Here is a 27562-nt window from a genome sequence, read left to right as displayed (position 1 = left end):
TAACCATACTAGAGACCAAAGTGAACACTGATTTCTATATGTCTTTAATATGGTGTTTTATCTAGTGTTTTTTAAATTATCCTGTGTAGTAATTAGATTACCTCATTGTCCATTTTGGCTCATGTTGTTTACAAGTGAAAATAAAAAAACACTTGAACTATATGTTTTTAAAGGACAAAAAAGGAGTAGATGTTCGGAATGGCATTTCACTCATGTACAGTCATCTTGAGGGACTGGAGTACTGTTTGCCTTTCTGCAGATCATGGATTTTATATTCTCATTTCATGCCTAATGTCTTATTCTGTCAATTATGGAGATTTTGAGGTTTAAAAATTACTTGATTAAAAAATAAAACATATAACGTTGGCATTTATGATGAGTTTTCGAGATTTTTCATGATTTGTATGATTGTTTAAAGAAAAGAATGGATAAAAGGCCATTTAGGCAGTATCTGCACCTCTCTGAACATAAGTCTTAACTTACCCTCAGATATCAGTGATTAGAAATGTAGAACTTGCGACAATACAGATGGTGAATACATTCAGTCTAAATCTTAATGAGGAAAGGTGAGTCCTGTTCTCATCAGGAATTATCCTGGGTTAGCTAACGGACTATGCAGGCGTGGCGGTCGAGACACATACTTCATGTGGTCATGAAAAGTGCCCCAACCACAAAAATGTTCAACCCTTTTGGAAAAACCATTTTAAAATTTTCCTACAATATTTTCCTAGTAGTTTTAAAGTATTCAAAAAGGACAATCAAAGCCAGATTATACCAGTACCAAATATCTAAAATGTGAATGTAGATTTATCAAACTATGTATATAGTATTGGCATACTATAAAAACAATTTGATAAAACTGTTGTGTTCTATAAATTGACCAGTCTGACAATTAAACTCATTTTCATTTCTGCTCTACACCTGGATGATTCACTTTTCCTTTTCCTTTGGGTGTGTAAGTGTGTGTGTTTGTGTGTGTGTGTGTGTGGTACCATGACTCCTGCTGCTTTTTCTTTTTTATTATGGTCAAAAACACATAATTTACCATCTTAACCCTTTTTTAATGTCTAATTCAGTAGAGGTATTTCATCTTGTGTGGAGACGATTTTAGGATGTGAAGATCTCATGCTCGTGAGACAGTGAGTGCATAAATGTTTCATTGATAATCGTTATTTAAAAGAGTATCTTTATCATATAAGTAGCATTGTATTTTGTTATAAAGAATATGGAGAGCCTTGAAAGAAAAGATAGTACATCATCTCATCACCTGGAAATAACCAATGACATATTTCATCAATTTCATTATCTAGAAATAACCATTAATATTTTTCCTTAACTCTCTTCTAATTTATTTCCCATAAATTAATATTTATGGGAAATAAATATTAATTTAAATTTTTTAAAATAAAATGAGGTTTTATTGAATTTTTTAAAATAAAATTAGGTTTTATTGAATAGGATTGGGAACTTTTACACTTTCCCATTAACATCATTAAACATGTCTTATCAAGAAAAATTCTTCAGAAACAAGTTTTTGATAATTGCATATGTGGTTTGAAGAAATAAGATTGAGGTGGAGGGGGAGGTTTGGGTTTGGTTTGGTTGGAGAAGGAAGAGACTCTGAGACAGAAGAAACAGCATCAACAAAAAACTGGAGTCAAGACTAAGTAGTTCATGTTCAGTCAACCAGTAAAGAGATGAATTTGATGGTATAAATTATGAAAAAACTTTATGAATGGATTGGAGGTCAACCAATGTAGCCAGACATTTGAGAGGCCACCAAATTCAAAAGAAAGAAACATAGGACACTGCTGCTATTCAACAAACATAGCACTAGAAGTCCTAGCTTCAACAATTAGACAACAAAAAGAAATAACAGACATTCAAATTGGTAAAGAAGAAGTTAAACTCTCACTCTTCGCAGATGATATGATACTTTATGGAGAAAACCCAAAAGACACCACTCCAAAACTGCTAGAACTCATACAGGAATTCAGTAAAGTGTCAAGATACAAAATCAATGCACAGAAATCAGTTACATTTCTCTACACCAACAGCAAGACAGAAGAAAGAGATTAAGAAGTCGATCCCATTTATAACTGCACCTAAAACCATCAGATACCTGGGAATAAACCTAACCAGAGACAAAGAATCTGTACTCAGAAAACTCCTGAAAGAAATTGAGGAAGACACAAAGAAATGGAAAAACCTTCCATGGTCATGGATTGGAAGAACAAATATTGTGAAAATGTCTTTGCTATCCAGAGCAATCTACACATTTAATGCAATTCCTGTCAAAATACCATCAACTTTTTTCAAAGAAATGGAACAAATAATCCTAAAATTTATATGGAACCAGAAAAGACCCCAAATAGCCCGAGGTATGTTGAAAAAGAAAACCATAGCTGGCAACATCACGATTCCAGACTTCAAGCTGTATTACAAAGCTGTCATCATCAAGATAGTTTGGTACTGGCACAAAAACAGACACATAGATCAATGCAACAGAGTAGAGAGCCCAGAAATAGACCCTCAACTCTATGGTCAACTAATCTTTGACTAAGCAGGAAAGAATATCCAATGGAAAAAGTCTCTTCAAAAAATGGTGTTGGGAAAATTGGACAGCCACGTGCAGAAGAATGAAACTGGACCATTTCCTTACACCACACACAAACAGACTCAAAATGGATGAAAGACCTCAGTGTGAGACAGGAATCCATCAAAATCCTTGAGAACAGAGGCAGCAACCTATTTGATCTCAGCCACAGCAACTTCTTCCTAGAAACATTGCCAAAGGCAAGGGAAGCAAGGGCAAAAATGAACTATTGGGACTCCATCAAGATCAAAAATCTTCTCCGCAGAAAGGAAACAGTCAAAAAACCAAAACACATGTGACAGAATAGGAGAAGATATTTGCAAATGACATATCAGATAAAGGGCTATTATCCAAAATCTATAAAGAACTTACCAAACTCAACACCCAAAGAACATGTAATCCAATCAAGAAATGGGCAGATGACATGAGCAGACATTTCTGCAAAGAAGACATCCAGATGGCCAAAAGACATATGAAAAAGTGTTCAATATCACTTGGCATCAGAGAAATACAAATCAAAACCACAATGAGATACCACCTCACACCAGTCAGAATGGCTAAAATTAACAAGTCAGGAAATGACAGATGTTGGCAAGGATGCGGAGAAAGGGGAATCCTCCTATGCTGTTGGTAAGAATGCAAGCTGTTGCAGCCACTCTGGAAAACAGTATGGAGTTTCCTCAAAAAGTTGAAAATAGAGTTACCCTATGACCCAGCAATTACACTACTGGGTTTACCCTAAAGATACAAATGTAGTAATCCGAAGGGGCACGTGCATCTGAATGTTTATAGCAGCAATGTCCACAATAGTCAAACTATGGAAAGGGCATGATGTCCATCAACAGATGAGTGGATAAAGAAGATGTGGTATATACAATGGAATACTATGCAGCCATCAAAAGAAATGAAATCTTGCCTTTTGCAATGATGTGGATGGAACTAGAGGGTATTATGCTAAGCGAAATAAGTTAATCAGAGAAAGACAATTATCATATGATCTCTCTGATAGGAGGAGTTTGAGAGGCAAGGTGGAGGGTCATGGTGGGTAGGGAGGGAAAATATGGAACAAGATGGGATCGGATGGAGACAAATCATAAGAGACTCTTAATCTCATGAAACAAACTGAGGGTGGCTGGAGGGCGGGGGTGGTAGGGATAGAGTGGCTGTGTGATGGATATTGAGGAGGGTATGTGATATGGTGAGTGCTGAGAAGTGTGTAAGCCTGATGATTCACAGACTTGCACCCCGGGGCAAATAATACATTATATGTTAATAAAAAGGGGGGGCGCCTGGATGGCTCAGTGGGTTAAAGCCTCTGCCTTCAGCTCAGGTCATGATCTTGGGGTCCTGGGATCAAGCCCCACATCCGGCTCTCTGCTCAGCGGGAAGCCTGCTTCCCCACCCCCGACCCTGCCTCTCTGCCTACTTGTCATTTCTATCTGTCAAATAAATAAATAAAATCTTAAAAAAAAAAAAAAAAGCATAGGAGATGAGCACCCATTTACCCCCAGCTTTCCCCCTAAGGGCACTTTCCAGTTCCCTGAAGACACCACAGAATGATATAACCCCAAAGGGAAGTGGCATTCTTCCTGAGCTGAGGAAACAAATTCAGGACTGCCAAAGCAACAGAAAATTGACAGACCAATCCCAGGGAAGAGGGGTCGCAAAGAAGGTATTCCCTGAAATCTTTCTACAGATTCCTTTCAAGTCACTGACTGAAAAGACTCAGCAGAAAACTGCCGCTGAGGAGATCAGGGCCACAACTAGGAGGCAAGAGGTGGCTATGGTATAAAATGTAAAGAAGTGTCCATGTTCAGGGTGGTACCTTGCCCTGAGCACCTCTCTGGTCTCACCTTAGTCCAGCCTTTGGCTGGATGCTAACAGAGTGAATGGTGCTTTCCTCATCCTCCAGTGCTGGTGGGGAGGGGGGGGTTGCCATTTTGGAGGACTTGAAGTAGCCATTTGAAGGGGGTGGGCACAAGCTCCCTAGAGCATCATTGAGAAGCGGTGGCTTCAGGTGATCTGAGCATTTATAATGTTTAGAAATACACAAGCATTTTATGGTGGCGCACCCAAGTGCTGATTTGGAGAAGCCTGGCTCACTGCATTTGTCCTCTCCAGGGAGTTACACTGGAGAAAAGAACAAAGTTACAGTGCTTAAACCATAGGTAGGAGACTGACAACTGAATAGGGGGAATCCAGGATATTTCCACAATTAATATTTCTTTTCCTTTTTTGTAATAAAGAACAGCAGAATAATAGAAAGCCCCAGAATCCTAGGCTTTCCTTATGTGTACACAAAATGCTACATTTGTACAACCTACTCCCATTTCCACCTCTTACATAGCTTTTTGTAAGAACCTTTCTATGAAGCTTTGCCTGGTAGGCTACTAAATAAAAAAAAATTGCTTATGTTACAATCTATCATTTTGTGATAGATTCTGCTCCAGTTTTCTCATTATTTTCATGAAATTGATTTTTTTCCTCTCAAAAAACTATAGGGTTTCTTGTCTGCTTTACTTTCTAGAAACAACTGAAACTTAAAAGAAAAGCTTTTACCGCTGCTCAAATTATTTCTGTCATCCTCAATTTAGAAATCAGCATATGTTACCTTTTATAATCCCCTTCCCCCCCAGTGTGCGCATGCGCGCGTGCACACACACACACACACACACACACACTCCTTCTGAAGTGGTTTTAGGTATCTGGAAAATGGTTAATACTTCTGAGACTGCATGTTTCTTAAAAAAAATGTCAGGTCACCTGGGTGGCTTAGTCAGTTAAGTGTCAGCCTTTGGCTCAGGTCGTCAGATCTCAGGGGCTTGGGATCCAGCTCTGAGTCAGGCTCCCTTTTCAGTGGGAGTCTGCTTCTGCCTCTCCCTCTGCCCACTGCTCCCCTCCACTTGTGTGCGTGTCCACACGCTCTCTCTCAAACAAATAGAATCTCTTAAAACAAAACAAAATTTCTACTTTAAAAAGTTTCCTATCTAGGATACATTTGTGTACTTTGTTTCTAAAATTAATCAGTGTTTTGAAGATGCTAGCTGTTTTATGAAGGACAAGGATCTCCATTATTTAATCTCTCTCTCTCTTTTTATTAAAGATTTTATTTATTTATTTGACAGACAAAGATCACAAGTAGGCAGAGAGGCAGGCAGAGAGAGAGGAGGAAGCAGGCTCCCTGCTGAGCAGAGAGACCGACTCGGGGCTTAATCTCAGGACCTTGAGATCATGACCTGAGCTGAAGGCAGAGGCTTAACCCACTGGGCCACCCAGGTGCCCCATCATTATTTAATTTCTCAGCTGCTTAGGATCTGTAGCTATTTGCCTGCTCCAGTTTTCATTTCTTTAAAGTACCAACTCTAACCTTGGGGGTTTTGCATGTACCCCAAATAACATGGTTAGTTTTGCTCTTTTGTTAAGAATACTGGACTCGTGTGCTACCGTTAACAGCAATATGGCAAAGTCAGAGTGCAAGGAAAGACAACTTAAGAATCAAACTATATTTACATTCGAATTGGTTCAAATAATTGTATTATTGTTTTGTGGTCCTTTGGTGCTTTTCCATGTTTTCTTCTAGAAGTGTGGCTTCACTACTCACATGTCAGATATTTCAAGTTCTATTTCTCACTTATTTCATTTAGATAGATCATTATGTCACATACTCAGGCCATTACAGTTATCTCTACATTGGTTCTTCAAATTCCCCTTTTTTCTTTGTGAAATTAATTCTGTACAAGTAATTTTCATTGGCTGGTCCAGATATTAGTTTAGCTAGTCCTAGGTTGAAGTTGCTTTGGCCACTCACCCAAAACAATCCTTTAAAAACAATAGAAGGGTGCCTGGGTGGCTCAGCGGGTTAAACCTCTGCCTTTTGCTCAGGTCATGATCCCAGGGTCCTGGGATCGAGTTCTGCATTGGGCTCTCTGCTCGGCAGGGAGCCTGCTTCCTGCCCTCTCTCTCTGCCTGCCTCTCTGCCTACTTGTGATCTCTGTCAAATAAATAAATAAAATCTTAAAAAAACAATAGAATCTCATCATGACCAACTTTCTTAAGGTGGAAAATTTGGAAAATACAAAGGAGGGGTTGAAGTGAGAGGAGCTGTTGTTGAAGCCATCTGGAGGCGTGCCACTGCCCGCTCTATTTGTAGGTCATTATTTTCTTTTTGTGTATAAATACTGTACAACATTTCCAAACTAGTGAGATGCATCAGATTGCTAGGGAAAATTTAACATAGAACAGAGCGGTTGGAAGGGACCCTGCACTAACATTTGGTCCAATATTCTGTGCTCCTCTAGAATCACACTAGATTATCCCAGTGGTTAGTTCCCAAACCTGCCAAAGATTCCACATGTTCCATTAGAACCCCATCACAATAGCTAAATGTTCCAATGCAAACCCCAGCCCCACCCAAAAACAAAATAAGGAAACAAGCAATAACAAGCTGCGGGCCAAGATCTAATTATTTAAGAGATCTCATTTGGAAGTGTTATATTAGCAACCTCTAGTGCTTCTTTTTAATTAAAAATCATTTTTTAAAAAACACTTTTTTTTTTCTTTAAGATTTTATTTATTTATTTGACACAGAGAGACACAGCAAGAGAAGGAACACAAACAAACAGGGGGTGTGGGAGAGGGAGAAGCAGGCTTCCTGCTGAGCAGAGAGCCCGAGAGGACCCTGGGAACATGACCTGAACCAAAAGCAGACGCTTAACGACTGAGCCACCCAGGTGCCCCTAAATCATTTCTTAATGGAGCAGTCTAACTGAAATTTTCTCTAGCACTATGTAAAAGATAACCTACATAACATAACACAACATAGTATAAACAGCATGTCCTAATGTAGTACACTGCATAATGGATCACTGGAAGTGTAAAAATTTCTAATGGTTAGGATGAAAGTCTGACTTTAAGGAACTGTAGAACTGTAGTTTAATAATGACGATCAAAGACCAAGCATTGACGCATGTCAGTTACTGCCTAATACCACCAGAGGGCACTCTTCACTCGCTTTCTGAAACCGTTTTAACCTTGCCTCCTAGCTACTACTGGATTTTTCAGTATTTCATATGATTGATAAATTTGCCTAGGAAAATTCCTCCCAGGAAAAATATGTATTTGTGAGTGATAAATTTATGGGTTCTTATGCAGAAGACACAGGCTGTCAATGTAGAGTTCATCACACTGAAAAGGCACTGATAAGGTAACTTGTCTAGGAGAAAGTCTTTTAAATTATTTTATTTTCTTAAAGATTTTATTTATTTATTTGACAGAGAAAGAAATAGTGAGAGAGGGAACACAGGGAGCCTGATGCAGGGCTCAATCCCAAGATCTGGGATCATGACCTGAGCCAAACGGAAAGCCACCCAGGTGCCCTATAGGACAAAGTATTTTATCTAAGCATTTCTAGGACCTCTTGTCATTCCAACCTATAAACACCCATACTGCATTAAATATACACACAGCATTACTAACCCATAAGTTCCTCATCCACCTCTCAAGCTATAAGAAATACAAGACTTCTAGAATTTTTAGTTGGGATTTTATTCCTTAAAATTCGGATGTTGTTCTTCTCAGACATCTTTAAAAAGATCTGTTTCCCCATTATCTGAGAAGAAACATATCTTGTTAAAATGCTCACAGGATGGTACACTCAGGTTTTCTGGGTTTTAGATTTGAATAGATGCACCTGGAAGCAAGGACAAATGAGATACAAGGTCCAAGAGAATATCTGGATATGATTTAGTCAAGAGATGTTTCTTTCACCTTAATCCCCCGTGTATGTGTCACTGGTTAATACAATAATAGGTCTCATTTTTATAGTGCTTTCTAGTTTCCACAGTGCGCTAAGTTGGGTTCTCACGAAATTCTTCAAAGGTAAAGATGGCAGATATTAATATTCCTATATTACAAAAGAATTACAGTTGGACTCAGGGAGAAGACATTGACTGCTCAGGTCTCATAATGAATCTTGGAGCTAGAAGAGACACCTCAGAAGTCAAAGCCAAAGCATTCTCTCATTCTGGGCACCAGAAGCAGGCAGTAAGCTTCTGACTCTGGTTTTCCAAAGGAAGCTACAGGGGGCCAAGGAAGGTGAATGAGGGAGTTTAAAGATTTAAAATCACACATCAGGGGCACCAGGGTGGCTCAGTGGGTTAAGCCTCTGCCTTCGGCTCAGGTCATGATCGCAGGGTCCTGGGATCGAGTCCCACATCCGGCTCTCTGCTCAACGGGGAGCCTGTTTCCCCTTCTTCTCTGCCTGCCTCTCTGCCTACTTGTGATCTGTCAAATAAATAAATAAAATCTTTAAAAAAATAAAATAAAATCACACATCCACAGTAGTCAAAAAAGTATAAACCTATAGTTAGAAAATAAAGAAGTCCTGGGGTTGTAATGTACAACACAGTGACTATAGTTAGTGATACGTGTTGTGTATTTCTAAGTTGCTAAGAGGGTTAATCTTAAAAGGTCTCATCATAAGAAAGAAAATTTTTAACTCTGTGGTTGCCGTTGGTTATTAGACTGAACTGTGGGGATTGTTTCACCGTATATACATATATGGAATAATTAGGCTGTATGCCTGAAACTAAATATAATGCTCTATGTCAATTGTATTTCAATAAAAAAGAATAAATATATCAAAAATAAATGTTAACATACACAAGGAAAAAAAAAAAAAAAAGATCACACCCCCCCCCCACCAGATGGCCTCCATTCTCTTTGGTCCGAGCTTCTCCATCAATGCTCCCCACTTCTACTGTTTGCCTCTCAAACAGCAAACTGGCACCACTGCTGCTCCTTGATGGTTCCTAGAGCAGGAGGCAAGACCAGGAAAGCATTTGCCTGCAAAATCTGGACCAGCCCGAAGCTGTACCCATATTACCTGTGATGCCCAGGCCTTCCTTCAGACCAGGGCTTCTCCCATTTCCCACCTGTGGAATCATCTGCAGAGCTTTTGGAAAGCCTGACACCTGGATGAATGACATCAGAGTTTCTGAAGGCGATGTGCAGCAGGTGAAGAACCCTGTTCTAAAAACATTGAATCAGGATCTAGCAGTTCTTAGAGTATTTATACTTGTGCCCTAAGGGATTTTTTTTATTATTATTATTAAAAGCTTGAAAACTATTGGCCTACAGCCCAAATAAAAAAGTTGTTTTTGACTGAAAGTCACTGGGGAGTGAATGAGAATACTTGGATTTTAATTTTTCTTGGGCTCAATTTTCCCAGCCATAGTCTCCTTGTCTGTTAATAAGGGAGCTGGGCTAGTTAAGGGGACCCAAAATGTGGTCATGTGAATGGCAGGGTCAATACCATCTGGGAACTTATTGGAAATGAAACCTTCTGGACCCTTCCCTAGATACACTAAGCTGAATACTGCTGGTGGGACCCAGCAAGCTGGAGACTCCTAGTGATTCTGATGCCTGCTCAAGTTTGAGAACTCATTGAAATTTACATACTCTATCTGCTCTGAAACTCTACAGTTCTGTCCCCTTTGGAGGAAAACTTCAGACATCACCATTCGAGAAGGGTTAAGAAGCGGTTTTTCAGCAAGCTGCTGCTTTGATAAGAACTTTCAAGAACCCCTTTCAATGGTAGTAAAGGAAACATGGTGTGCTTGCTGATGAAAGGACCCAACACAGTCCTGGGTATTGATAATGTTCTCAGGACTTCAAACCAGCATGGCATTTATGAAGGATAGGGCAAGGATGCGACTGCCCTTGGAAGGTAGGACAGCAGAGGTGGGGCAGCTGCTGAGAGTTTGCCTAACCCCCCAAATCATCCTCAACCAGGAAAAAAATGTCCTGAGTCAAATGGATAATGGACACGTGAAACGAGGAGATACTATGTCAGCTTTTAAAAAGGGCACACACTTGGAATTACGGACAGCAGAGACAGAAAAGTCCTCTCCTGGTATAACCTCATTTTCCAGAGAAAACTGAGATCCGGATAGGTAATGTGACCTTCCTGATATCCTGGCAATCAAACTGTCTTTAGGAATCAAACTGCATCAGGAATAAATTCTCTTCCTTCTCCCACACTCTGTGGGGTCAAGATAAACTTTTCTCCATCCTTCCTGCTGTCAGAACTTACCCATAATGTCTTGCGTGCGTATCCATTCCAGGTGCTCCCAATTCAGTCACCGCCGTGGAGAGATAAGCAAGATTGTTAGTTCAAATAATTTGTTAAATGTTGACTGGCGCTTAAGGTTCTTAGAGAAGAACCTCATGGAAAGCATTATTTAGCCTAAAGCTATTGTTTTCTACCCATGAGCCAACACAGAGAGGTGCCTACAGCCTTCTTCCCCTGCCTACCGCTTTCTGGGGCCACTTGCTGAGGTCAGGATGGGCTCCTCTCTCTGCCCCAGTCAAGTGCATCTAAGGACATGGAGCGCAGGACTCGTGGGGACTTCAGTCATTTCTGCTATAAGCAGAAGGGGTCATGGTAACAGTTCCCTGCTCTGCCTGTCCCTCAGGTCCTGCTGGCACTGGCCCCTTGGCTCCTTACAAGAACTGTGGTTGCCAAGATTCCAGAAGCTTTAAGGACTGAACTTGAAAACCAATGGAAAAGAAGGGAAAGGGATGAGAACATTTACTGAGTACCAGCTATGTGTTGGGAAAAGTTCTAGTGGACGCATGACGACACAGTAGCTTTAAAAGGTTTAACAGCTTGCCTAAGATCCCATAGTCAGAGACAATGTTCAGAACTGCATCTGTCTGACCTAAAATCCATGTCCAAGGAGAAGGGTAGGACTCAGGCCAGTGCTTTTAAGTTGCTTTGAGCTAAAAGGGAGGTTGAGGTGAACAACAGAGATAAGAAATCTGACACATAACATGTAACTAAACCCGCATTTTCACATAAAGGATAGGTGAATTTGAAGGTCAATATCAAGATTTTTAAAAACGGATTTTATTTATTTATTTGACAGAGAGAGAGAGAGAGCGAGAAGGCACAAGGTGGGGAGCAGCAGGGGGAGAGGGAGAAGCAGGCTCCAACCCCAACCCCAGCAGGAAGCCTGATGCGGGGCTCGATCCCAGGACCCTAGGATCATGACTTGAGCTGAAGGCAGAGGCTTAACAACGGAGCCACCCAGGCACCTCTCAATAAAAGTTTCTAGTATTTCTTTCTAAAAAAAAAAAAAAAAAAAAAGGCCTCTCTATATAATACAGGTACCAAAAAATGTAAATTATTATAATTATTCTTACGAGCAAAATATATCCATACTCTTAAGGAGGGACATTTAAAGAGATCAGATAAGAATAACAAAAATAGTGAGAAGCACATTGAAACAGTTTAGCTAGATCCTCAAGATAGCAGCTATTTTAAGAGAAACAAATTCAGAGCAGATGAAAACGGGGTCTTGTGCCTCGACAAGCAGTGTTGTCTACAGCCTCTGTCTGAGCTCCTTCGAAGGGACTTGTGTTCACGCCCGTCAGTCTCTGCAAAAACAGGGTAATTGTCTGTAACCACCAACAGGTGAGCCGGTGGGTAAATGTTCATCATCTGCCGGTGATATCAAGAAGTAAGCGGCGATAATCATTTTCCCCTCAAGGCAGCCTGCCTTTATTTTTAAATTAAATAATTAAATTTTATTTATTTGAGAGAGACAGAGAGGGAGAGTGGGAGGGAAAAGCAGGCTCCCCGCTGAGCAGGGAGCCCTACGTAGGATTCAATCCCAGGACCTGGGGATCCTGACCTGAGGTGAAGACAGACGCTTAACTGACTGAGCCACCCAGGTTCCCTAGCTGCCGTTCTTCTAAGAGCCGTCTTATAGTTGTGGGACTTCCATTTCTCCGGGGTGAGGTAGTTTCAGCTTTGTTCACATCACGTTTTGTCCTGTGGGCCAGTCATGCGAGGAGTCCAAGCATCAAATCCCCTCCAACCGTGCTTCGCTATGGGGCTTGGGGGTGGATGGGCTCTGGGGTCTGGCCCAGCCACGTCCAGTTCTATCGTGGAACCTGCAGCTGTGCCCAGCCGCTGGGGGAAGAAGCCTAGAAAGCCTCGGCTAAAAGCTGGAGGAGGACGGGGCACCTGGGTGACTCATTGGGTTAAGTCGCTGCCTTCGGCTCAGGTCATGATCTCAGGGTCCTGGGATCGAGTCCCGCATTGGGCTCTCCTCTCGGCGGGGAGCCTGCTTCCCTCCCTCTCTCTCTCCCTCTCTCTCTGCCTGCCTCTCTGCCTGCTTGTGATCTTTCTCTGTCAAATAAATAAAGTCTTTTAAAAAAAAACATACAAAGCTGGAGGAGGAAGATTTTCTCAGGATGAAGAGGGAGGCTGGGAGAGCTTCAAAGTCATTGGGGCTATCTCTGTCCCTGGTGAACAGCAAGGAAATATTAACGTAGTGTCCGACGTCCAAGACCCAGGGCTGTCGCAGCCCGCAGGAAGCTGGTAGAGGCCACGGTGGGACTGTGAAAATGGCGCCGACGTGGAAGGAGAACAAGGCCTAGGAGCAGAGGAAGAGCATCGCTGGAAAGATAATCATTTTTCATGTCAAAGAAATAAATAGAATTCAGAAATAGAATTCATTTTTCAGAGTTGTGAGGTGGAACCAGGAACGTGTCTAGAGCAAGCACGTGGTCTCACAGTGAAACTTGGAAGGCTCCTCAGGGGCGGCATCCCGTCAGCACTGTCTCGCTGCCTCTTGTCAGGGCCGAAGGCAGCCAAGAGGGCAGAGCTTTGAAATCAAGTGGAACTGACCCAAGTTCACTTGGCAAACCAGAGCAATTCCCACAACCTGAGGGTAAATGAACCCACCCCCGCCTTTAGGCATAGAGTCGGAGCAAATCAGCTATTTGTAAGAGGAATGAAGTGAACGTCCTATTTTCTAAGTAAGAAATTTATTTGATCAAATGCGTATTTTCTAAGTAAGAAATTTATTTGATCAAATGACAGTATATGGAGATATTTTCAACTCTAAGGCCCTATTCAGACAAAATGTCAATTGATTTTGAAGTAAATGGTATCAATGTCGATGGCACCTAAAAACAGAAAGACTGACTTTCCTATAAATGTGTCTGTATAAAGCATTCATAAAATCCTCGTGTACTTTAAAACTAGGTTTTAAGTATAACAGATTAACCTATAAATAGTGCTTAAAAGCCGGTTTCTGAAATGACACAATATATGGCTACACTCGAGGTATCCGGGGCTCCTGTGAGGATCAAAGAAAGGCTGTCGGTGAGGAAATGTGTCATCCTTGGAGCAAAACTGACGCGTGATTACACGGCAGCCTTGGCTTCCCGGCACACTACCCTGTTCTTTCAGGTCCTCGGGAGCTGGGATCGAACGGGTGGGAATTTCTAACCACTGCTGCCGGAAAGAAGTAGAAAAGGAGGTTGGGAAACCAGCGTTGGAAAAAAGGGAGGCGAAATGGAGGCATGGCGAGGTCTGAAGTTTCTGCAAAGAGGCTTTAGAAATGTCCAAAGAAATGGATATAGGAAATAAAGAACTGTGACGCCTCGGAGCTGGTCTCTGGGGTACGCAGGGAGGTGGGCACCGAGCAGTACTCGGGCTGCCCTGCACACCCCCACTCTCGCTGGGCACCATCCACGTACTGGCAGGACGATTTTCCTGGAAGGCTGGAGTCATTCCCCCGGTGCACCAAGGACAGGGCAGCATGTGTAGGTTACATCAACTTTTCCCAAAGATTTTTTTCCCAGCATCCAAGGAACTCTGCCTTTGGGGCCAGGATAGGACCCGGGAACCAGGAATTGGCAGTGCCAGGTTATAAAACCAGAAATGTTTCAGACACATGGAAAGAGAACCAGATATGAAGAAGGCGGTGTCTCCCGGGGCACACACTATTGGCAGCGAAACACAAAGGTGTCCAATGGTGACAGGGCAACTGAACCATGGGGAGCAGTAGAAAAGACCCCAGAAAGCAACGGGCAGTAACTGACAATCATATAGCACCCATTATTACTAATTTAAGATATATAAACATCATTGGGTTTCTATCTAGTGTCTGTGCTATTATCTTATAAATATAAATATGAGGGCTTTCAAAATATTACAAATGACACATACATCCATGTGTAAATGTTACACTTCTGAATCACACAACATACTCGGTATTGCATTTAAACCTAGTAGATGTGGGGTTATATATAGAATAATTTTTGGAGATCATTTTCCAAGCCTCGGTCACACAGCTAAGTGAACACCAAAAAACACAAGAAGCATTTTATCAGTGGCTTTGGCAGCAAACGCATTTTTTTTTTTTTTTGGGTCTATGTGTTTATGCCTTTCACAAAGATACACTTGTTCACTGGTATAAATGAATTCAAAGCCATCCACAGGAGATCTTACAACTTAAAACTCTTTTCTGTCTTCTTATCTGCTTCTTTGCTATCGAGTCTATGTGGGAGGGCTAGCCAGTGGCCGGCACCTCCTTTTCTCCAAGCCTCATTGTCTTCCTCAGAAGTGCGTATTTAAAAATAGGTTCATGTTTCCCATTCAGGCTAAGTGGTTCTTTTAAGATTCCTCAGCTCGAGATTATTATCTCTGTTATGAATGGAGCTGATGTGCACGCATGCGCACACATGGGTTTTTAATAAACACAGTCAGTGAATTCCGATCGTCTGGTTTTAGCAGCTTGCCTTTAAAAATGTTTGTTCCTGGTGCTGCAGAAAATAGCCTCCCAACACGCGCAGCTTGGTCATTAGAGAGGATCCTTCCCTCGGTCTCAGCTCGACAAAATGGGACACCCCTGAACATGGGTCAGGTTAAGAAACCCCAAGCTTCTGTGGATCCACAGAACATTACAAACGTGGCCTCAGCAGAATCTAAAATTACTTTCTCTTCAGGGAAGGGTGTCATGTCTAATTACTCTATAGAGTGATTTTTGCAAATTAGTCTTATGCATGTGGAAACTAAGTGGCCCACATGACCTTACCCCGACAGTTAGAGGAAAGCAGTACCAGCGCCATTAGCTACAGTTACCACACGTGGGGTCTCAGGCACGGCAAGGGACCTCCAACAGAATGAATCTCTACAATCTTAAAGCCAAGGCTAAATCCTTCACCTGTGCTTCATTTCCCCCCAATACATTGATAATTCAGGAAACTAAAGAGGCCGTGTTAAGGTGAAGTGAAATCAGCCTTTCCAATGTGGCGTTAATTAGGCAACATTTGATAGAGATGTTAGGAGCTGGACCCTCCGTTGGTGGAAATTTTCTTAGTGAGGGACCGAGCATGAAAATTTAACTCCAGTGAAATTACTAAAATCATTAGCCTTAAAAAAGTGGATTTAGGAAAGGGAGGTGACCCTCGAGTAGCTTATCTACCTTCTCTGAGAGAAATCACCTCTTGGCAAGACAGGCTGCTTTGGGCTCAACTTACCTAAAAGTAATTTCATTGGGAACTTTGTTTTAGCCGTTTAATACAACAGAGGACCAACTCAACTGGGTTCTAGTGGATGAAATAAAATCGTCATGGCGTATGACGTAGTGTAGTCGATCAAAGGGGTTCTCCCAGCTGAGTGCCTCCGTCACGCTGACCCGTCTGACCGCTGATTTCAGCCAACTTCCCACTTCCCTGGAACACGATTCCAGGAGAAAAGGGAGATTTGCAGTCAAGGCCCTCACAGCAACATCTAGGTTGGGTGCCCATGACATGGCTTTGGTCTGCCCCCTAAGCTCTGTGGACATTTGCATTCCCAGCTCTGGCTATTTGGCACATTTTAAGGAAACATCTGTGACTCTGGAGGAACTGTCTGAAACTTCAGACCACAGAATGAAAATGCTCTTTCAATCGCCTCATTCTATGACACTTGCTTAGCCCCTGGACACCCTACCACAAGTCAGGTGTTCCCCAGACCAGGGTGTGTGGGACAAGGTGGCTCCAAAGCACAGGTGAGCTGGGTTTTTGCTAAAGGTCAAGCTGAGCTAAGAACTGCTTCCATTTGTTTTCTTTCCAGCTTTGGTTTCAGACCTGATTGCACCCAGCACACTGGAAGGGTAACATGAGCAGAGGCTGATGAGTTTTCCTCATTATCCTGCTCTCCACACAATGCCCAAATAAGTAAGGTGATCTAGTTGGGGTCATGTGTCTGGCCAGGGAGGAAAAATAAACACCAGCCAAATCACATCTTTCTTTACAATCTTCCAGCTAAAAATTCAGTTGAACAACGCTCGAGACTCCCTGCCTTTTAATGATACCTCAACCTCAATTTCGAACTTACACTGTTTCTTAAACCTATCAAGTGGACAACCCCATTGCCACAGTGGAGAAAAAAAAAACTGTGAGGAAAATGAACCACAACTCAGGAAAAAAAAAAAAAAAAAAAAGTGAAAAGGCATTTGCATTGATAGATCTAAGTTAAAACAATAATATATCTAGAAAACACTGTGAAAATATAGATCTCAAAATAGAACTAGGTTTAGTCAGAAGGCTCAGTAAAATAATTGCTTAAAAAGCTGATCAGTAAAAAGGAGAGCTAAAACAACCTTCCTATCTTTGACCCTTCCTCACTTTCCTGCCCTCAGACTACCAGAGCTACAGCAGACTAATCAAGAAGCCATGAGGAAGGGCTGGTATTTTTCAAGACAGATTCCATCCAGGTCCCTTGTCCTCTCTCTCTGGTCAGGGCAACTGATGGACTTTCAGTGCGTTTGGAGACACGGGCTCAAAGACCTCGTCGTCATCTTCGACCCCTTCTTCGATGGGCTTCATCTTGGTAGAGCCCCGCTGGTGTGGGGACGGCACATCTGTCAGAGACACAAAGAGGAAAACCACTTACTGTCCAGCCTGCGCCGATGCTGGGATGATGTATCAATGAGTAAAACTCTCTGGGAATCGATCGCTAGGACCAGGCATGTAATTCCCCTAAACATTGTATTTTCAATTCAGCATTTCGAGAAAACAACGAAGTCAAGAAATGACTCTCAGTCATGAGAACAAACATGGAATGGATTCCAGTGCCTGTGCACATGCAGTTTCAGGAGGGTTGCCCTAAAGTGTGATTAGGACTCAGAATGCATGTTCCTACATTAATCTATGTGGTGACTTGAGTTCCTCAAAAGCTAATTTAACTCCTAATTTCCCTCAAGAAGAGTTCCATCCCAAAGCTATGGAAGCTAACACCACCTGTGGCACCACCTAAAATAGTAGTTGTTGCCACCACCTGTCCAGCCACTGCCAGGACTGCTATGGGAGAGGGAGGGGTGAGGAGGAGGGAGAGGGGGGCAGGGCAGGTGGGGGCTAGTCCAGGCAAACAGGAAGGAAAAGCCAGGTGAAGAAAATACAATCCCAAGTAGCAGAGTTATAATTATAATCCCGAGTTTCTTAAGAGACAACTACTGACATTAACTGTAGATGATAGTATGTCTAGCCTCCAGGTATGACATTTCCTTTTAAGGAAAGCCTTTTATATCCGAGAAGTGAAGTAATAATGACTCGGTCTGTCCCTCCTTTGTTTATGCATTTGTCAGAGGCTTACTGAGTATCTACCACATAAGGACACCATGATTGAGAGAGGAAAAAAACGTGGTTTAAAAGTAAGAAGAGTTACTAAAAATGGGTGCACAGACGTCTCAAGGTGCTTGATGAGCGGCTCCCCGAACAGCACAAACGCCCCTCCACAAAGTTCCCACACCGAGTGTCAGGATTCATCCGGCGGGGGTCCCCGTCTGCCCTGCGCACAGCCGTGTGTGTGTGTGTGTGCGTGTGCTGCCCTCCAACGGGGCGGAGTGGTATTCCGTCCGTCAGTCAATCAGCAAATGCTGACCTCAGGCTGGACTTAAGATTGATGGTGGGAGAATGATGGTGAAACCTGACTTCAAATACCTGGTAGAGAGCAGAGGTGGATAGTGGGCCCCGGCTAAGGCATGAAGCAGAGCTGCTACAAGAGCTTTATCCAGATCACCTGTTAATCCCTGGCAAGCGTGGGCAGCTGACAGCAGAGGCTGTGGGCAAGGAGGATGGGCCCGGCACGGGGGAAGGTGGCGTGCAGCACGCACATGATCAAGGCCCCAGCCTCAAAAAACAGTTCCCAGGTTCAGAACCCCGCTGTGCTGCTTCCTAGCTGTGTGATCTATGCTCCGTCACTAATCCTCTCTAGGCCTCGGTTTCCATACCTGTTACAGGGAGATATTCCCAGGGCCCATCTAGTGCCGTTGTTGGGGGATAAGACAAAAGAATGGGGTCATGGGCTCAGCAGGGTGCTGGGCAGGTAGAAAATGCCACTCCGTGTTTATGACGAGCTGCACGGTCCCAGTCACGCACTGGTGGAATGCCACTCCCAACGGCCACAGCTTCCAACATAAAAAAGTTAGGAATTAGACTGGCCTGGGCTTTGGTATAGTTTAGTATAGTTTGGCATAGTTGTGTGTGCTGTGCCTACATGGAAACTTTATTTTCTGTTACTGTTTATTTTCAAGCATTTATGGTCCATTAAAATCCTGAGTTTATTGAGAGACAACTACTGACGTTAACTGTAGATGATGAGCCTCTATTAAGATGATCCAGAGACATAATTCTGTCACAAACTACCGCATGGCGGAACCACCCAGGCAAGTCTTTTGGTCCTTTTTCTCGCAGGTGATGGCATGACCACCAGCCACAACCTTCAATTTGCGGGTCTACTCAAATGGCAGTGAATACTATCCATGTGAACTTGGGCAAGTTACTTCACGTCCTCCTGCCTCAGTGTTCCTATCTGTAAAATAGGAATCACTGCTCTTATCTACTTCGTATGGTTGTTCAGAGGACTAAGTGGCTGACAGTTCTTCCTCCGTGCCTGGGATGCAATAGTCATTTTGTCAGTGTGCAAGTTAATAAAATGAGTTATTGATATGGTCTTTGGAGGGCAATGGCCTAAGTAATTAGAACGTTTGTTAAAATTCATTATCGCCGGTACGAATGGCAGATAAAAACATGCGGGACTTGTACTTGAATGGGGTTTGTGTTTCTCAGTTGAAACGGTCCCACATACAGCAAAAAAATTTTTTTTAAGATTTTATTTATTTATTTGACAGATCACAAGTAGGCAGAGCAGCAGGCAGAGAGAGAAGGGGGAAGCAGGCTCCCTGCTGAGCAGAGAACCCGATGTGGGGCTCGATCCCACATCCTGAGATCAAGACCTGAGCCGAAGGCAGAGGCTTGAATCACTGAGCCACCCAGGCGCCCCGCAGCAAAATTTGTCTTAAAAAGTAGCCACGGCTTCCGTCGTATGTCTAGCCTCCAGGTATGACTGAGCCTCATGAAACAGTAACTCAGACTGAGTATTTGCAATCGGATAAAAACTCTCTGAACAAACAAGATGGCGTGTCTGAGAGCATTAAACCAAATCAATAAGGCAAAGGATTCAGATGTGATTGTGTAGCATGCATAACAGAAACACACCCAGTTAATTTTGACGGCGGAAGTGGGACTCGTGCTCTGGATATTAATCCATCTATCAACAGGGGAGACATTCTAGGGGACCCTGCGGCTGCCATCTACATCGGGGCCAAAATGTTCTCTGCCCTCTCAGCTCGGTCACCAACTGGTGTGTTTTCCCACTGAGACAGAATGAGGAGAGGACCCAAGACAACTGGAAATGACCTGGTGAAAACCTTGCAAGGACTTTCAAACTTCTCCATGAAAGAATTTGTTCATTCCCCAGTACACTGGCCAGGGCCAAGGAAGAGCTGTGGTGCTTACCACATAGTATTAAAAAAAAAAAAAAACCAGTAGTGTGGGAGTCACCCACAGTCCTGGGGTGCTCCCCAGGGCCTCCAAGTTTGGCCTCCTTCCCCTTCCAGTCCAAGCTCTGACAAACCTCACTGCGCCCTAAATCCAACTCATCCTTTCCCTCTTCTCTTGCTTTTCTTCCCACCTGGAGTGGCCTCTCCATTCCCATCCTTATTCATCAAATTCCTATCCACTCCTCAAGGTCAAGGTCGAACTCCACCTTCTTCGTCTGGAGTCTTCCCTAATTCCTTACGAGGGGAGATTCCATTCCCCAGAGTCCAACAGCCCTTCCACATTCTGTAGTTCACTGTGATCACAACTATGTGCCTCTGTTTCTTACTAGAAAACAAGCACCTTGAGGGCTGTAACCATACCTTCTTCTGTCCTGCAGAAGTGCCTCCACATAGCCATGTCCTTGATCATTACTTAGTACATGAAACTCCACATGAGGCCTTCAGAAGGCTGAGCCTGAACATGAGGCAAAGACACACGGCCGTCACCTTTAGTCTCGGATGGGGGTGGGGAACCACCTGTATTTCTCATGTGCAGGAAGTCTCAGGATATAGTAAACCTTGCGATGAGAAGGGACTGTTATCACTATATTCTGTGTCACGTTCCCTGGGGGATCCTTGTTCTATAATCGACTCAGCAGAGCTTATAGCATGGGCTTATAGCACAGCTTATAGCAGCACATGGCGCACGGGCAAGAGCGCTGTCCCCTCACATAAACGTCAGTAGGCTCGGCTGGATCATCACCTGCCAAGAAGTTTTCACCCAGTTAGCAAAAGGTGCCCCTGAGTGATGACAAGCCGCTAGAAGCTGGGTTAAATGTCAGGGCAATAAAAATGACTTGCAGAGTCTCTGACTCGATCTTACTTCGTTTCTCAGGAACTCAACGCACTTTTTAGAGCCATTCATGCTCACATATCCACACAATTTTTCTACTTTGTACTCAGAAGCTAAAGCAAAGGCCGCCTGGAGAAGCTGTGAAAGAAAGACTCGAGGCGGGGGGCTGTGGTGTTAGAACTTCTTCCTCACAGGAAGTGGGCCGCCTCGGCAGGATCACGTTCTGTCAGGATGGAGGGCTGGCCCTGCCCGGCCCGCAAGACTGCGTGTTCCCGCTAACGTTCTCACAGGATCCTAGATTCACTCCCATTTCAGGCTCCGGGGCTGGGTTAGAGCGCACAGGCCCCTCCAGTCCCAGTTCCCAGAGCAGCGCGCCCTGCAGCCCTTCCTCCCTGCCGCAGATGCGCCGGAGGGCGGAGGGCAGCGGGCACCGGGCCTGTCAGTAACCACGGGAAGCTACCCGGAGCCAGCTGGCAGCCTGACCCAGGAATCAGGGTCGCAGAGAATGCTCACACTTTGTCCCAACCTCAGCTGGCCTGGGTCTCCTCTGCCACTGAAGGCCAAGGGTGACAGTCACCTGGTCTACCTGCAGATCTGGCACTGCTGTGGCCAGGAGGAAGTCAGGCTCTGGGGAGCAGGAGCTCACTTGCCCACACCTCCTGCTCTCCAGCCTCCGTGGGGGACCCACCGGTTCGGTGGGAAGACCCAGTCACTGTCACTGTGCTGTTAGAGGTAAGCTCTTGGTCCACTAATACAGCTAAGCCCAATTTGGAGTGTGAACAACAACAAAAACCCCAAAAACTATAAAAAAAGAAGAGAGAACATTCTGCTTCAAGGATACTATCTTACATTTCCCAAGTTGAACATGAATAAATTCTTTCTACAAGTTTGCCTGGTTTTTCATTAATTTTATGCACCAACACATCATCAGAAATTTGCCCAGGAGGGGCTAAACCTACCTAGATGGACGAGCACGAGGACAGAAGAGAGGAAGATATTGAGCTTATCTTTAGTTAAGTGCATTTTCAAATTACTTTTGTCCCTCAAGGTCATTACTATGAGGTACGTGACCTCCGTAGGATGCTTTACTTTTCATTTACTCCAAATTATAGGCAGACTAATAATTCCATATCCATAAATTTTCCAGAAATCTGGTTTCTACCCTTCCTTTAGTAAAACCGCTTTTACAGTTGGGAAACAGAAGTGGTTAACTATATCCTTTGGTATTTATTATAATGAAGAAGAGATAATGAACATTATTTTTTGCTGTTAGCTATAATCATCTTCTACTTGGCTCTGGGTGCCAATTGACAGTTTATTATAAAAGTATGTAAAACAAATAGTCGCAGGCTGAACCGCAATCCAGATTTATCAGGTGTGAAATTGTTAAACAGTTATGTCAAGAGTTACTGTTGCTGGGGGATGTTTCATATCACACCAAGCGGCAAAAAAAATCTTCTGTCAGAAAGACTTCTCCATCCCTCCCTTGGATCCCAGGCACCCAGAAGGCACAGCCAGCGGAGTGGCATTTCCTCTGAGCTGTACACCACGTTCGGTGTGTGCAGCTGAGAGAGAGAACAGCAATCCTGAGGGGAAGAAAGAAAAACTCAAACTCAAAAATATGAGCTTTGAGTGTGTGCAGAAGACAGAGGCTTAGCAGTAAGAGCCCCTGAACCAAACAGTGGACCCTTCCACTCCTGTCAGATCACAGGGCGGGACAGCACTGTGGATGCCCACCAGAGGATTTGGATCTGGAAAGTCGAGGCTCTCCTCAGTTGACCCATTCAGCGGCTTGTGCAGGATCCCCTCTGAGGAGGAGTCAGAGTGGCTCCTGCAGGCTGTTCCCTGCCAGGGGAAGGTAGTCGTGGGCCTCTGTGAGGACAAGCTTAGCCTGCCCCACCAGACCCTTTCCTGCCTTCCTCAGGGACTGAGTCAAAGAACTGCGGGAAGCCTTTATACAGGCAGACCACGGAGATCTTACCTAACAGTCAAAATTCTAGTATCCAAAGTAGTGAGAAATTAGGTAAGAGAAATTCCCTTTGACAGAATTCTGTCCTTATTAAGCTTCTTCTGTTTCAGTGTGCTTCTAATTACATGAGGGCCCAAGGGCGTCTCTTAGCAAGTCAAAGTAAACAGACATATTTTTTGGGCTTAAATCCAGAGTGAAGGTCACACCTGTTCGAGAGAATGAACAGGCAACCTCAGGTTGGATCTCCAAATAAATATAAAAACCCAATATGAAATTTGTCAAGTGACTTTTCTCTCAAGAAGATTAAGATACTCAATTAAGATGCTCAATTTTTATAAAGAGGGAACACTTTTGTCAACTATCTAATACAATGTTATATGATTTTTCCCCCTTTATTCCATTAACTTTGATGACATTTTCCTCACTCCTTTCAAATTGCTCTTATTTTTATTATGTTTAACCATCTGGCCAAATGTTTTAGCAAGTAATTAAAAACCTTACAAAGGGTTTAGAATTTTAATTAGGTTATACAATTTTTGATGAATGGGGATAGGGAAGGATTTAATGGCTTCATGGCTAGAGAGGATTATCATCTCTTTTCCTGCCTTCCTTATGTATATCATAAGATTTTTTTAAATTGAAGAGACTGAGTTTGGATTGAAACTTTCTGAAAAATAATGAAGAAGGGTAGGTATAGCTTTTGTCCTTAATTCCCTTAGAGAAACGAAGGCACCAGCATTGAGGGACCCAACCAAAGAAATGTACAAGTTATGGGAAATAGGTTGGAGAGAGTTAGTGGTTCCCATGAGGAGGTTTTCTCAGCCCAACAGGTCATTTGCAGATCAGTGGCTAATGACCACATGGGTGGTCAGGGTGTTGAGCTGCCCGGCAACAGGGGTGAACAGCCGAGGAACCGTGGCATCCTGCAGCCCCACAAGGAGAAAGCTGTAACCTCATCGGGTAGTGAATAAACTCAAGGGGATGGGGAAGGCAGTTCCTGGGGGCAGCTGTGCACAGAATGCAGACAACAACTCGTCTAGGATGAGATAGAATGGAAGGTTCTGTGAGGAAGTTTTCTGAGAAAGGAGGATACACCATTGATGTACTGAGAGAGTACAGATAGAAGAAAATGCAAGGATGAGGAGAAAGAAAGGCAACTAGAAATATCGATAAAGACAAAAAGCAGTATGATAAGGCACGGTTCAAATATGAAAAAGTGCTTAAAGACTTTAAGAAGAAACAAACTGGATTTCAGTTAAAAGACAGAAAGAATAAGAAGCTAGAAGATACTAGGGACATGGTGAATAAAATGGATCCCAAAGCAAGACAATAAAAACCCTCCAGGGAGAGCAAGTAAAAAGTATGAAGTAAACTGTGGCATGATTTTCTGTTTTATATGAAAAGAGAATCTATTTGAACTTGATATTAGAAATAGTCTCCTTTGAACAGAATAGGAATCATGACGTTATAACCAAAAAGAAAGAAATGTAGTCTCAGTCCATTATTTGGTTCTGAATAAAGCATAATAATGTCAACATTGTTTATTTGCTTAAACTTTGCAAAGCAAATCATAGAGAAAGCAAGAAGACTTAATTGTTGTTGCAAAAGAGAGTAGAGTGCGTAATACCACTGAATTGTACACTTAGATATGGTTAAGATGGTAAATTTGATGTTATGAGTATTTTATGACAACAAAAGTATTTTGGAAAAAAAAAGAAATAACAATAAAAATATATGTTTATAAAAAATAAAAAAAGAAATAAAAGAATATACTTGTTATCAATTGTGATTGTTTAAAAGTTAAGGAAGAGACCTACAACAATGTAAAGGTAGAAGAGGAAAGAATAAGAAAGGGTAGGGGCACCCGGGTGGCTCAGTGTGTTAAGCCTCTGCCTTCGGCTCAGGTCATGATCCCAGCGTTCTGGGATCAAGCCCTGCATTGGGCTCACTGTTCCACAGGGAGCCTGCTTCGGGACTAGATCCCAGGACTCTGGGATCATGACCTGAGTCGAAGGCAGACTCACTTAACAGACTGAGCCACCTAGGCTACCCTTAACTTGTTAATTTTTAAATTTGTTATTAAAAGTTTAAATGTGTAACTAGAGGAGCACCTGGGTGGCTCAGTCAGGTAAGCAGCTGCTTTCGGCTCAGTCACGATCCCAGGATCCTGGGATCAAGCCCTGTATAGGGCTCTCTGCTCAGTGGGGTGTCTGTTTCTCCCTCTGCCCCCTACCCTGACTTGTGGGCTCTTGCTCTCTCTCAAGTAAACAAGTAAAATCTTTAAAAAAATGTGTATCTGTATAAAATCCCTATACTATCATTTTACAGAGAAAACACTGTGAGGATAGAGGACAGTGAATGGATTGGTGTCTTTGGAGACAGAGAGCACAGTCCCTGCTGGCTGGGGGACCAAGGACTCAGAGGACATAAATGTCATACTTCTCAACCCTAAAAGGGAAAAACACACCAACCTTCCTGGGTGGGTTGACGATGAGATAAGAACGTGTATGAACGTGGTAAAGGTGTGTCAGCTGTGATGGCAGGGGCTGAACATCCCTAAACAAAGGTACACTCCCCAGTGGATACGGATATGCATAGGGTCAAAGGCAAAACAAGAACTTAAGACAAATTCAACACTTCTTTGTTTCAGAGCTAGCCCAGGGGCCCTGACCCCGTTACTTAGCCTCCCTAAGCTGCTCCTTACTAACGTACAAAGTGGGGACACGGCTTTTCTCTTGCCATCTGGGTGGGTCTGAGAAGTGTTCCCTCAGTTGTTCTGCTGCCTGATCCCATCTCCTCTCTACTTCTCCACACGATTCATGTCAAGGGTGTTGTTTATTGGTCTACAGCGGTTGTGGGGTGAATGGAATATAAATCGAGTTGAACAGGTTATTTCATGAAACCAGCCTTGAAACTGAGAATGCTATATTGGGTTTTTGTATCCTTCCAGGTAAATAAATGGATAAGATAGAGGACAGAAACTCTTTATGTCAGATATGCTGCTCTTCTTTGTAGGTAAGACCACCAACCAGAGGCAAGCTCACTTAAGGCATATTTGTGTGACCAGGTCACCTGAAATTAAGAGAGCGTCCAGAACACCATCTTGACAATAATAACAAAAAACATCTGAAAAGATTTTTTTTTCTCAGTAAAAAACCTTGCTCTAAGTATTTTACAGTGTGTCTTTTTTTTTTTTTTTAAAGATTTTATTTATTTATTTGACACAGAGAGAGATCACAAGTAGGCAGAGAGGCAGGCAGAGAGAGAGGAAAGCAGGCTCCCTGCTGAGCAGAGAGCCCGATGCAGGGCTCGAACCCAGGACCTGGAGACCATGACCTGAGCCGAAGGCAGAGGCTTTAACCCACTGAGCCACCCAGGTGCCCCTTTCACAGTGTCTTTAAAATTCATACATTTTAATTATAATTTCTGAAAAAAAAAATACATGGTTTAAAATAACAAAAGCTATCCAAGACAAGTTCCAATGGAATGCATTTTCTATAATGCCTCCGGACTTAAGAAACAAACAAATGAACAAACCACACAATAGGTTATTTAACCCTAATTAAGCAAAATAAAGTTCTACAACTTTTAAGGGAACAGAATACGGTCTCCCGTTGTCATGACGACGTCTGTGCCCAGCACCGCTCGTCAGTGATGCACCTGCCAATTCCAATCAATCTGTGTTTTCTGCATCACACGTAGGAGCTAAACCTCATAAGCAGGAGAAAATGGCAAGGCAGCCTGGTGAGGCCCTCGGGGCAGGAGCGGAGAGAAGAGAGCTTGTAGCCACGTGAGGACACACACTCCTTCCCACATGCCCTGCCCTGCTCGTCCTTTCTGGTCCTTCTGCCTCACCAGCACGCTTCCCAAACACGAAACGAGTAAGTGAAACCACGGGAAACTGAAAGGGAGCTGAGTGGATTACGGGCCACTGAGTAAATGGGAAGGAAGCAATTTTTCTCAGACTATCTCATTACTTTCTTGTCTTTAAATGATAATTTGATGTGGAATACACAGTCTGCATGGCAAAGAGTAGAGATCTTGCTCTGGATTTAGGGTTATCTGATAGACGTAAAAATAGAGTGCAATGTAAAAAAGTGGGATCAGCACCCATTGTTTTTCATGCTTTCACCAGAATCTACACAGGCCCAGAGATCTACCTACCAGTGAATGGAAAATACAAGAAACCATCATGGGGCTGCACTCAGCAAAATTCCAGACTATAGGGAGGACACTTACTCCTCACTGCTCAGACAGTGGTTCAGGGGACAGCCACGTCAGCACCCCTGGGGCACTGGTTAAACAGGGGGTTGCCAGGCCCTATTCTAGTCTTCTGCATCAGAATCTATAATAAAGTCTCTAAGTGATTCATATTCACAATTATATTTAAGAATCAAGATTCTGTTGGACAAACAAGACAAGACACAACAAAAATGCAAAAACAGAGAGAGAGAGAGAGATGGAGGGGAAGCCCAGAGATT

The 27562-nt window shown here is 43.1% G+C and overlaps 1 protein-coding gene across 3 annotated transcripts in view; it reads right to left on the bottom strand.

Annotated features, from left to right (window-relative positions):
* Positions 1-13461: 13461 nt before the first annotated feature.
* Positions 13462-27562, bottom strand: part of POPDC1 (popeye domain cAMP effector 1) — a 37589-nt gene continuing 23488 nt past the window's right edge. For all 3 annotated transcript variants that reach the window (XM_082731182.1, XM_082731183.1, XM_082731184.1), the window contains exon 8: positions 13462-17301. In XM_082731182.1, the coding sequence (XP_082587308.1) occupies positions 17177-17301 (125 nt within the window). In that variant the 3' untranslated portion in view covers positions 13462-17176. The remainder of the gene's footprint in view (positions 17302-27562) is intronic.

This window comes from Mustela nivalis (assembly GCF_964662115.1).
Source record: "Mustela nivalis genome assembly, chromosome: 5".
NCBI classification, from domain to species: domain Eukaryota; kingdom Metazoa; phylum Chordata; class Mammalia; order Carnivora; family Mustelidae; genus Mustela; species Mustela nivalis.
This window is presented reverse-complemented; position numbering and strand designations above follow the sequence as displayed.